Here is a 12,452-nt window from a genome sequence, read left to right on the forward strand (position 1 = left end):
CTTAGTTGCTCTTCTTGTATGCTTCTGAGCCACATCTTTTGTAGAGGGATGTTCATAGTGCTGCCTTGAGAGAGTGTCCATCTGTGAAGGAAAACATACACAGTCTCATTATGCATGAAATCAGAAAACAGCCTGAGGGGAAACATGAAGCTTTGTGTTTTTCAGGAGAATACTATAAGACAATCTATAAAATCTGTTTTGAAATTGAAATTTTTCTACATTCTATAAGGAATTGATATTAAAGTTGGATTTTAGCCATGGACTAGCAGGTGAAGATCCATATGAAAAACTTATTTTGAAACACATTAGGAGTCTATAGGGAGAGTGAAATGGTAGTGGTAGAGAAAAACAAGAATGTTCCCCATTCCCTGATGGATTTTCCACCTTTATTTCTAAGATGTTGGCGAGAATTCCCTGACCTTTGTTAAGAGCTACTATAGAATATCTCTTTTGAAAGGTAAAAAGGGAGATGGACCTCTACAATTCTTCCCTTGTTCTAATAAGGATTCCACTCCCTACATGCTTTATTGAGGGAGGGATTTGTGCATTTCAAATCCCATCAGGAGACCCATAGAAATGGATGGCTTCGTTCTCTTCTCCTTATCCTTTTTAACAAGACTATGATTTTCTATATATCTGCAAGTTTCCCTTAGTACAGGGGTGTCAAACTGCCAGCCCATGGGCTGGTTGCATCATATGAGGCCGCACCCACCCCACCTCCAGCAATGCAAAAAAAGTCACAATATGTTGCGATACATCACGTGACGCAGCAAATTTGACACCCGTGCATTAGTATGTAGCTTAGGTATCCTGTCTATGGAATCAGAGTAACTCCCAACAAGGAAAGAGTATAGCATTTAGGTTTTTTGTTTAGAGCAAAATCAGGTAAGGGGAAAGTGAAATATATAAAATCATGTGTGATATGGAAAATATGAAGCTTCCGGTGAGGAATTATGCTGGGCAGATGTCTCCAAAGGAGCAAAGGGACACTGTAGCCAAGAATGCTGCTAGAGGGTGGATGCCAAACTCTGGATCAAAGAAAGATTGTAAGATAACCATTTTGCACAAAACATTTGCCTTAAAAACTTTCGGTGAAGAATATATTTCAGCAGACATTAAAAAAGAGGAATGGAGTTATTTTATATGGTAGATTTGTGAGGTAGAAGTTAATTTATTTGGGGTCAAAACTATAATGTTGGGGATTTATGCCTCAAATGAGGATGAAGGAATGTTCTACAAACCACCTATGGGGAGATTGATGGATTTCTCTAATGAAAGTTGGTGTTTGAAGAAAGATTGGAATGGAAATGGACAGAACTTTGAGAAAAATATTAAATATTAAAATTACGTAGGATAAACTACCACCTTTTTCTGATTTGATTATTAATTTTGGGTTGATTGATATATGGAGATGGAAAAATGGTAGTTCAAGAGAATATTTTACTTTTCAGAAAAACATAACTTTTTCAAAAGTAGACATGATTTGGATTTGAAGAGTCTTGGCTACTAAAATATCTAAAATGGAAATTTTACTTTTTCATACCAGAATCCTGTGATTTTGGTTATAAAACAAAAACTAGATTTTTTAAGGTGGAGATTAAATGAAGTATTGTTACAGAAAGAAACAATTGTTGAGGATTTTAAAAAGAAATTAGAAAAATTCTTTGAAACTAATTTAAACTAAGGCATTGACTTGAAAATGGTTTGGGATGCAGGTAAAGCCCTTATTAGAGGTTGTCTAATTCAAGATAATTCTGAAATTAAGAAGAAGAAGAAAGAGAAAAGACAAAATATTCTGGCGGAGATAAAAAGAAAAGAATTAAAGAACTTCCTAGGGAATATAAGTATCTCTCAACAAATTAAGATTTTAAAACAACAGTTAACAATGACAAAAATGGAAATAAATCTGTAAAACAGAGACGTTTTGAATTTGCAAAGAAACCAGAAAAATGGTTGGCATATAAATGGCGAAAAGAAAGGGAAAAGAAAATGATATTGAAATTACTAGAGGTTGATTCTATATGAACAGATAATATTGCTATTCAAGGAACACTGTATCAGTATTAATTTTATATAAAGAACATGATATTTCATTGGAGAAAATGGAGGAATACCTTAGAAAACAAAATTTACCGAGAATCACAGAAGAACAAAGACAAATTATGTATGGACCTGTAACAACAAGGACGTTTTGGAAGTTATACAAGAGATTAAACTAGGAAAGTTTCCTGGGTCAGATGGACTATTAGGTACTATGAGGATGATTTTTTTTTTTTACAATTTTTACAAAACACAATGAATTCTATTTTACAGGGAGGAAAATGCCAGAGACTTGGAAAGAGGCCAATATAGCATTAGTACTCAAAGAGGGACAAGATTTGACTTTAACAAGACTAATGCCATTGAACAAAGATTATAAATTGCTTACAACAATTTGAACTGAAAGATTGAAAATAATTTTGCAAGAATTTATTCATGAAGATCAATGTAAATTTTTACCTGAAAGATAATTGAAGGGCAATTTTAGGAATGTGTAGGATATTAAGGAAATATTTGAAAAAAACATAATGAAAAACAAGCCACATGTGTCTTTCTAGATGCAGAGAAGGCTTTTAACAAATTGAATTGGATGTTTCTGTTTGATGTTTTAGAAAATATGAACTTTGGAGAGAACTTTATAAACTGGGTAAAATCAATTTACACTCTACAGACAGCACAAATAATTGTTAATGGAGAGCTAACAAAACCATGTGAGATATAAAAAGAAAGAAGACAAAGTTGCCCATTTTCCCTTCTTTTGTTTATTTTAGATATTGATATATTGAACACAGACATACGGTAAGATGAGAAGAGAGGATTGTGAGTGTAAAGATTTAAAAAGAGATTCATAAGAGTTTTTGCCGATACTTTGATGTTGGTTTTGGAAGATTCTTAAAAGGAAATTGAATTATTAATAACTAAATTAAAAGAATTTAGTGCATTAGCAGGTCTCAAAATTAATAAACAAAAGAGAAATACATTAACAAAAAGTATGAAAATACAAGAGTAAACAGAACTGATAAAGAAAATAGATTTTAAAACTGAAAAAGGTTAAAATATTTGGACATCTGTTGATAAATATGGCCTGTATCTTATTTCAAAATTATTATATTAAGTTATGGAATGAATTCAAAACAGAAATGTTAAAATGTGATAAAGTGGAATTCTTATTATTGGGGAGAATATCTGTGATAAAGATGAATGTTTTACTTAGAAGGTTATTTTTGTTCTAGACAGTACCGGTTTTGTTTTGACAGCCAGTGTATTATTTAAATAGTGGCAGAAGGATACTTCTAAATTTGTATGGCAGGTGGGATGGGGGGAAATCACAAATTAAATATAAGGTATTACAAGATGCAAAGGAAAGAGGAGTATTGGGTTTACTTGACTTAAAATTATACTTTGCTCTTTGTTAGTTAGTTTGGATGAAAGAGAGTTGCTGGGAGTTGCTGAGATGTAAAAAGTTACTTGAGTTAGAAGAACTCAAACTGAGATTTGGATGACATGGATGTTTGTCATATGTCAAAGCTAAGCTTAATGTAGATTTTACATTAGATGTGCCATTCTGAGAATATGGAATAAATACAAATTTATGTTGTCAATTTATTCAAAGGGAATATAAAATAAAATCAAGGAAAGATTTAGTAACAGAAGAATATACAGTATTTGGCAGTGGTTATGTACAATTATCAGATGTTATGGTTTTGAACAATTAAAGATTGAATTTGAAACAAAACTGTGTACAGTGATGAACACGTTATTGTTAAAATGTATAAACTTTTGTTGCAATTTGAGACAGAACAAGTGAAAGAATGTAAGATAAAACGGATTAAAAATTTTGGTTACAGTATACAGATGGAATAATGGGAAAATATGTGACTGAAAGAAAATTTAGAATAAGGTCTAGTGCTGAAGAGAATGTTGATAAAACAATGTATCATTGATATATGTCACCAGAGAAATTGTCTAGAATGTATGAAGGTATTTCAAATTTACATTGGATATGTGAACGATATGAAGGGATATTGGACATACAATAAAATTTGCATACAAATATGTTCACTAATTCAGAAAATTTTAAAGATTAATGTACAATTGAAACCAGACGCTTTTATTCTGGGACTAATGGATAGACAGGTGGGAAAAAAAGTGATGGAATCTTGTTTTTATATATGACAGTTTAAGAAAGATTGTTATGTGCTCAAAAGTGGAAAGGTATGGCATTAGCCATGATGGAGAAATGGTTGATAAAATGATGGAACTTGCAGAGATGATCAAAGTCACCTCTGTGCTTAGAGAAAAGACATCTACATTTATGGCTGACTGAAAATGAAGCAAAAAAATTAACTGTGGTTTTGATGATTAAGAACAAATAGACAAAAGAAAAATAGAGCTTTTTTGTAACCACAATTAAGAGATCATTTTGTAATCATACTTGTATTTGCTACAAAGAAATCAGAAGTTTCTTCTTTATCATTTCTTTTTATCTTTTGCTTTTGCATTTTGTCCTGCTATTCTCTCTCTTTTTTGTATTCTCTTTATTTTATGTTAGTTTTCAGGATATCATAAAATATTCTAGTTTCCAGAATATCATAAAATAATATTCCTGAAGCATCAGTATGTTTGTTCTAATGTATTGTAAATTCTACTATAGCTCTGTCCCAAAAATACCACTGAAATCTAGTTCCAAATTTTTCCCCCAGGTCATTTTCTCTATCTGCATGTCAATAGTGAACACACAGACGGTCTTGCCCGGACTTACAGCACTGACCTTCCAGCCATTCTTTCCAATGGATCTTATAAGGTACTTTAACCTCTTCCTTAGGCAATTAAATTTCACTTTGCAGATTTGTGTGTGTGTGTGACATGCAGGCTTTTTTGGGGGGGGGGGTCTTTTTTCACATTATATTCTTTTTGGTCAAAAGTATGAAAATGATTCTGCATAAAAGATCTGTAGTAAGAGTTTTATTCGTAATAACCATCACTGTTCATGCCATAGAAACAGGGTATACAATCAGCTCCAATCCAGTCTGAAGCCAGATCCAAGTTGATTTTAAAAAACAAGCATATGATTCTATTTGACCGTTGGATTCAATTTTCTGATTTTAAGAAAAATCAAATTGATTGTGAAAATTGAGATTTCTCACAACTTAAAGAGCGGGATTGCCTTGACAATACAGGAGAATAGGGCAGGAAGTGTTCCCTTGTTTCTATGCCAATCCAACCACCAGTGCACAAGCACTGTAAGAGCACCCTGAACTGTGTTCTGGATGATCTTCAAAGGCAGTCCCTGTAGACTGTATTATAGTAATCTAACTAGGACATAACCAAGACTCCGGTCTAAGAAGGGATGCAGTTGGTGCACAAAATGAATCTGTGCAAAGCCCCCAAACCCCCAGCTTCTTCTTAAGCAGGAGCTCCAAGTCCAGGGAAACCCCCAAACCATGCACCAGCTCTGTCCAGGGGAATGCTGGAAAGAGCCATTGGGGAGCAACCTACTAAGAAGAGATGCTGGAATCCAACCATCATCCTGAAGGGTTGAACGTCCAAAGGCATCCTCACATCAGATCTGATGCCTTTCTGGCATTTGCCCACTGATGGCCGCTTCCCTTTCCAAACAGGCACTTTACTCTGCTTAAGGGAAAGTGCACTGCCACAAGTTGGCAGCCTGGCTTTCCCACTGCTACCAGCTAAGCAGGTGATTCAGCTTCCCTGTATTAAAATATGTTTTACGTCCTTGCCTCTGCTGACTCATTGCTTCCAGTGGATGCAAACCCATTTGTAGATGTTTGCCTCCACTTTCCTTCCTTTTATTTGCTTTTAAAATTAAATTAAAGCAAAACAGAAAACACATTACTCCTAAGATAGGAAAAGGGGTGGTGTGAGACAGCTAGACAGGTTAACCAGTTCCAGACACAGCAGTCCTGGCTTGTCTCTTTCTGTCTTCAGAAGAGTCAGATCCAGAATGTCTCTGCTGAAACATGTGTTCTCAAATGCCAATTGCCTAGCCCCCCACATCTGCCCCGTGCCCCACATTATTCCATCTAGCCTAAGGCAAGAGCAACTGGGGCATGACCATGGAAAGGTTTTGGAAGAAACTAACCCAAAGCACAAAATAACAGCCTAATCACAGCCCTCAGAACCAGCTGGTGCTTGAAATAATAATATTTTGTTCTGTAAATCAGGATCCAAGATTGTGGGCACGTGAAACAAAACTCTAATTAGAACAACCTCTTTGAAGTTGAAAAGTTTCAAAGTAAAACAGTTTGCACACCTCTTTTCCCAAACTCTTTTTCTGTGGCCAACGATCATATCATGAATTATATGAAATAAAGAAATAGTTGCAGGTATTAGAATCAAACTTCTCTTCAAACAAGCTCTGGGCTACCTTGGTGTTATAATCAAAGCTGGAAAGGTGTTAATGCAACCGAAATACAGAAGTGGGATGATTGAGTAACAGCAGATTCAACTCTGGTATGAAAAAGACTTTTTTTTCCCCCTGAACATTTTATCCCAGAGTGAGCTGACAAAATAGAGTCCCCTTTCATTTGAATTAGCAAAGTCTAATTAAGAAGCGTAGAAATAGCAGGATATTAGATCAGCTTTAAATTTGTGCATAATGCCCTGATTTGTTCTAAAGCTAGTTACCATAGTTTCTCAACTTGGATGAAATGGATAACTATGATAAGAGATGTCTGGATTTCTTTGCTCTTGCTCTGAAGAAAGAAACAACCAAAGGGAGCACAAATACAGACAAAAGACTTATTCATAGATTAGCTTATTAAGCCATTGCCCATTTCTGCCGTATGAAAGTGATACAAGGACTCAGAAGTAGGATCTTTCTCTCATTCCAGTAATTTAACCAAGCTCTCTCCTTAAACCAGCCCAGTTATCCAATTCTCTCACTTTGTTTACTTCATCCTTCTCTTGAACGGAAAGGCTTACCAAAAGTTGGATAAATAGTTATCTTTTAAATATATATTATATATATATATATATATATTAAATATAATATATAAATTTAATATATATACATTAATTTTTCATACTTGATGTGGAAATTTAATTTGTTTGTAATATATTGCCCTCCTGAATGTTTTGGCTATTGGAATACTTAAAAATGGAAAGAATAAAGAAATGTAGCATAAATACTGTGTTTCCCCAAAAATAAGATCCACCCAGAAAATAAAACCTAGCTGCCTAGCATGATTTTTTAGCATGTGCCTAATATAAGCCCTACCCCAAAAATAAGCCCTAGGTAAGAGTCCGCCCACTCTTTCCCACCGTCTGGTTGCTCCCGACTGCAACGGGACAGGAAAGCGCACGTCGCACCAGTGCCGCTGCCACAGGTTGAGGCAAGGCAGGTGGGGGTGGAGCTGCCCCACCCGCTTACCTCGGGGCCAGGCCACCCACACCCTACCACCTTCCTCGCCTCATGGCAGTGGCACCAGCAGTAGCAGCAGCCCCATCCACCAGGAGCCCTCCCACTTGCCTGGTTGCTCTGAGTCGCAACGGGGCAGGAGAGGGCTCATTGCACCAGTGCCACCGCTACAAGGTGAGCGAGGCAGGTGGGGGGTTGAGGTGCCCCATGTGCCCTGTACCCACTTACCTCAGAGGCCCCACTCAGTGACCTCTCCCTGGCAGTTCAATGACCTGGCTGCCTGCCCGCCTCTTCCTTTCACTCCCCTCCTGAGCCAGACTGTCATGCTACAGAGGATGGGTGAGGGAAACTCAGTCACCTTACCCGGTCCCACTTCACCATTTCAAAGCCAGGACGGAGTAATGGCGAAAGGCCTTGGCTGTCGCTGTGCAACAGCTGCATCTGCCTCTAGAGAGGCTTTCTTCGGTCCCTGATGGCCCTGCCCTGTCCCACCCCTCTTAGATCACCTGCCTGGCGGCAGCTGCCACTTCCTCCTCCACCACCTGCCACTTGGGTCCTGTGGCACTGCATCACTCTGCCTGCTCCCTGTTCGCCACCTGTATTGTGTGGTTTCAATGGCGGTAGCTCTGGAGGCCCGTGGTAGGCTCTCTGCATTGTCCCTGGGCTGGCAATTTTGGCCACCGGCCCCCTTCGTGGCTCTGGGAGAATTGGCGGCTGGAGTCATGGCAGCGAGGGCTTTGGAGCACCCCTGCCGCCAGCCCTGGTATAACTCTCCCGTGGTGTATGGGCAGAGCCATGAAGGGGGCCGGTGGAAGGGGTCCCAAAATATATATATATAAGACCCAGTCTTATTTTTGGGGAAACACAGTAGTAGACAGTCTGCATTAAGACTGGCCATCTGGAAAATTCAAAAAGGGAAAGAAAATGGCAATCCACTTATGCATCGATGTAAGGATGTGACAATTTTGTGTGTTACAGGGATTTTTTTAATGTTAGATTAGGCAGCAATTCGTATCCTGATAGTTCAGCTAGTTTCCACCTTTCCCCTGTCCAGAGAAGAGAAAATGAATACAGGTAGTCCTCAGCTTATGACCACAATTGAACCTAAAATTTCTGTTTAGCAAGGCAGTTGTTAAGTGAATTGTGCCCCATTTTATGACCTTTTTGGCCATGGTTGTTAAGCAAATCATTACAGTTAAGTGAATCATGCAATCATTAAGGGAATCGGACGTCCCCCATTGACAGTTACTTGTCCGAAGCTCCTGAGGGAGGTTGCAGATGATCATCCCAGAACTTCGGAACAGTGCAAGCATCACAAAACCACACGGTTGTCAAGCACCCAAAGTTTGATCACTTGAGTGGGGAGGTTGCAATGGTGGTCACAAGTTGTAATTTTGAACAGTGATGAAATAAATGGTTGTAAAATGAGGAATATGTGTACACGAAAATTGAAAGGCAGACATTTTTCCCCTCTCTTATATCCATATAGAATTATAACAATTGTTGCATTGATCAGCTATAATGTTTCATGCATCTGATCTGATGAAGTGGATTTTAATCCATGGAAGTTAAAACCATAATAAAATGTGTTAACTTTCTTTCAGCTTCTGCCCCAAGGTATCTGACAATGACATGGGTGGCATATAAATTTAATTAATTTATTATATTGTAATAAATTCTTCGGTTACACTTTTTCATGAAGTTCTTCTCTGATACCTGATGGTGACAATGTTGCCTTCACTCTGGATCAAAAATTACATGTATTGGCCTGGCTAATAAATAGCTTTTTTTTTTCAAGGGTTTTTGATTTCTGCCCACATTAGAGGAAACAGAGCATAAACTAAGATCACATAGCTTCCTGTACACATATCAGCTCATTCATTGCTTCCTCCCTACAAGTGCAGCAATGGATATCCTTTCTGGCTAGCTTCATCTTTTGTAAGACCAGAAAATTTGGTTCCAGTTTATATGTAATAAAAATCATAAAGGCAGAGAAGCATCTGGCTAATGAATATATAAATGCTCGAGTCGAGACGTCTTTTTATATTTCTCATCTTCATGTGATTCATTCCCAGGAAGTTGTGTGGTATTATTTTTATGAAGCTCATAATAGGACCTCTCCTATGATATAAAACTTTTATATCTATGAACCAAAGTTATAGTCCTCAGATATGGTACTTACAAAGGACCTAATATACAGCTTTTGTCTGTCTCACCGCTTTACCTTCACTTTAGGTCCAATTCTCAGCATATGTTTTTGGCAATTATAATGGCACCATTTCATTCACTGTACAAGAAGATGAAGGAGCAGCCAATGGCAGTGTGGCACTACTGATATGGGAAAAGTCAGGGAGCTGGAGAGATCATTGGTTTCTCATAACTTTGGAAATGCCAAGCCTTCAGAACAGGTAATTACAGCACCAGGAATATTCATCATTACTATCATTACCGGTGACTTTTAAGGGTGAGACAATAGATGGAGGATTCCTAGACAGTGCCTTCCCCCCAAGTCCTCCAAGCAAGCTTACTAGTTTGTCACAAATGTATGCTGTTGCATAGCCCTATATGAAGCCTAGCTGTTCTTTGTTTTTTGTTTTTTCTAAACACTATATTTATCTTACAAAAGAGAAATCATCACAAGCCTATATGCAAAGTTCTACCTCTTACTCTGCTGAGGGGAGGAGAAAAGAAGAAGGGCTGGGAAGAAAGATAGAGGAGGAAATTGCAAGTGGGAAGGAAGGTGAGATTTACGTGGGCCATGCTGGAAGGGAAAGAGAAGATGGGTTCTGACTTTTAGAGCACCTACTGTACGGTAGCAGAGAGAGCACCAAAAGCAACAAAGGCCTAACAGCATTTTGCAACCTGCTGAATCTTAGGAACAATTAAAAGAGTCTAATTGGCAATAGAAGAGAATATTTGTAACTTAGGGTTGAATTCTGGAATCCTTGGTGCCCTCTGAGCTTGGAGGTCTGATGATGCACTGATGATGTTAACTAGTTTGGTAATGAAACATCTGCAAGAAAACCACCAAGCTCAGAGAACACCAAGCACCCCACAGAGTCCAATTAATTAAACACTCTTTTGTTTCCTACCTCTCCATGCCCCAGCCCCAGCCCCTCTTGATTTTGTGAAAGAGTGTCTCTCTTCAAAATGAAATCCTGATTTTAGTGATTTTTAAAAAAGGAAGCAAGGGCATTCTTCCAATAAATTTATGGTTTCAAATTATGTTGTTTTTGCTAATTTCCAACTAATAGGTTTTATTTTATCATGTAGACAGCTATTTTAACTTTATTTGATATATAGATTAAATTTAAATTATTAAAAGTAAACTGTATGTTTATTCCTTGCTCATTCTTACCCCTAATGTAATCTTTAATTTTATTAATGGGGAAAGCACATAGATTCGTTTTATAGGGTCAAATTGCTTCAAACTTTGAAAACCCCTGCCCTACATTGTACCATCAACGTGCAAGACACTTTTCCAAAGAAACACATTTTGCTTTAAGAATTTTACCATGTAAATTTTGACATAATACAGGATGGAGATGGAAATTGAATAAGAATATATATGTGGTTTAATCAGTGGTGGGATTCAAATTTATGAACAACTGGTTCATTGTGTGGATGCCACTCCCGGAAGTCCGTTCTGGGCCTGGGCAACAAAAAAATAGCTACCGGTTCTGCCAAACTGGTGCGAACTGGCTGGATTCCACCACTGCATTTAATACATGTTCTTAGGACATTATCACAGGGATACAGCTCCAAATTTGAAAGACTTCTGGGTCCTACAATGTGAACAATTTATTTCTCACTTAGTTGTGCTGAGGTTTTAAACTGTTACTAAGTTGTGGTTTGTGGGGTTAATAGTGGGGCTGTGCTAAATTTCCCCACAGAAAGGAATTCTTGCCTCACATCTTCTCCCAGTTGCTGAACTCAAGTCCTAGGAGAAATGCTAACTTAATACATATAGTACAGTACACACACCACTAGTCCAGACAAAGCAAGCAAAGGTGAAAATTAGTTCTTTTTAGCACTGGAAGAACTTGTCTGCAAGGTATCAGGCTGCTGGGGACAAGGAGTTACTTTCTGTCTTGTCTTTTGTCTGCAGTGGCGATGAGGCATCTTTTACTGTAAAACTTCAGCACAGTGATTTTTGTTCATTAATATTTCAAGTTAGCAAAAGTGAAGACGAACATAGATTGTCTTTAATTGCTTCTGAAAGTTTGGTGAATGAAGAAAGTAGTAATGTGGAAATCTTAGATTTAGCGAGGATTGAAGAGATGGAGAGAGATGGAGAGAGAGAGAGAGAGAGAGAGAGAGGAGAGAGAGAGAGAGAGAGAGAGAGAGAGAGAGAGAGAGAGAGAGAGAGAGAGAGAGAGAGAGAGAGAGAGAGAGAGAGAGAGAGAACTTGAAATGAAATGCAATGGCTTTAGGATGGAGTTTCAAGCATAAGGAACAACAAAGAAGAAAAGAGGAGTTGCAGATAAACCTAACAGAGAGAACTTTACATTCAGGAATCTAGCATTTTTCATCTCTCTGATCCCACAGTGTAGCAGCATGACAAGATCCCCTTTTTGAAGAGAATACTAGGTGTTATTGAGAAGAAGTGGGGTTGAGGAATGACCAGCCATTTTTTTACTTGTTTACATGAATGCCAGGGTAGGAACTGAGAGACGTGACTGAGAAGAAAACCAAAGTGAAAGATGTAGCTGCCAACCAATTGTTAAGGATTGACCGTTGAGTAAGATCAACCTTCTTTCAAGTTGAACTTGGCTCTTGGAGATTTTAATAGACACATCCATGTAATTTTCTAGGTAGCAGCATGGAAGTGCCTTGTCATCGCCTTCTTTAAATATGCTACAAGACTTATAAAAGTCCTCCTGAAATGGAAAATAACCTTTTAAAGCTCCTGGAATTTTTCTCTATTCCAGTTTAAACTCTGGATGTTTGAAGAAGTCCTGAATTCTACTAATGATGAATACAATGTCCAAATATATACACACCAAACACTTTGGGTGTATTTTCTATGATT

At 37.7% G+C, this 12,452-nt stretch overlaps 1 protein-coding gene across 1 annotated transcript in view; it reads left to right on the plus strand.

Moving 5' to 3' along the window:
- The first annotated feature begins 913 nt into the window (after window positions 1-913).
- Window positions 914-12,452, plus strand: part of LOC107295457 (leukocyte tyrosine kinase receptor-like) — a 60,817-nt gene continuing 49,278 nt past the window's right edge. The window contains exons 1-3 of the mRNA XM_029285848.1: window positions 914-1,046; window positions 4,743-4,843; window positions 9,656-9,828. Of these exons, the coding sequence (XP_029141681.1) occupies window positions 914-1,046; window positions 4,743-4,843; window positions 9,656-9,828 (407 nt within the window). The remainder of the gene's footprint in view (window positions 1,047-4,742; window positions 4,844-9,655; window positions 9,829-12,452) is intronic.

Source organism: Protobothrops mucrosquamatus, unplaced genomic scaffold (assembly GCF_001527695.2).
Source record: "Protobothrops mucrosquamatus isolate PMUCROS unplaced genomic scaffold, P.Mucros_1.0 scaffold2348, whole genome shotgun sequence".
NCBI lineage: Eukaryota > Metazoa > Chordata > Lepidosauria > Squamata > Viperidae > Protobothrops > Protobothrops mucrosquamatus.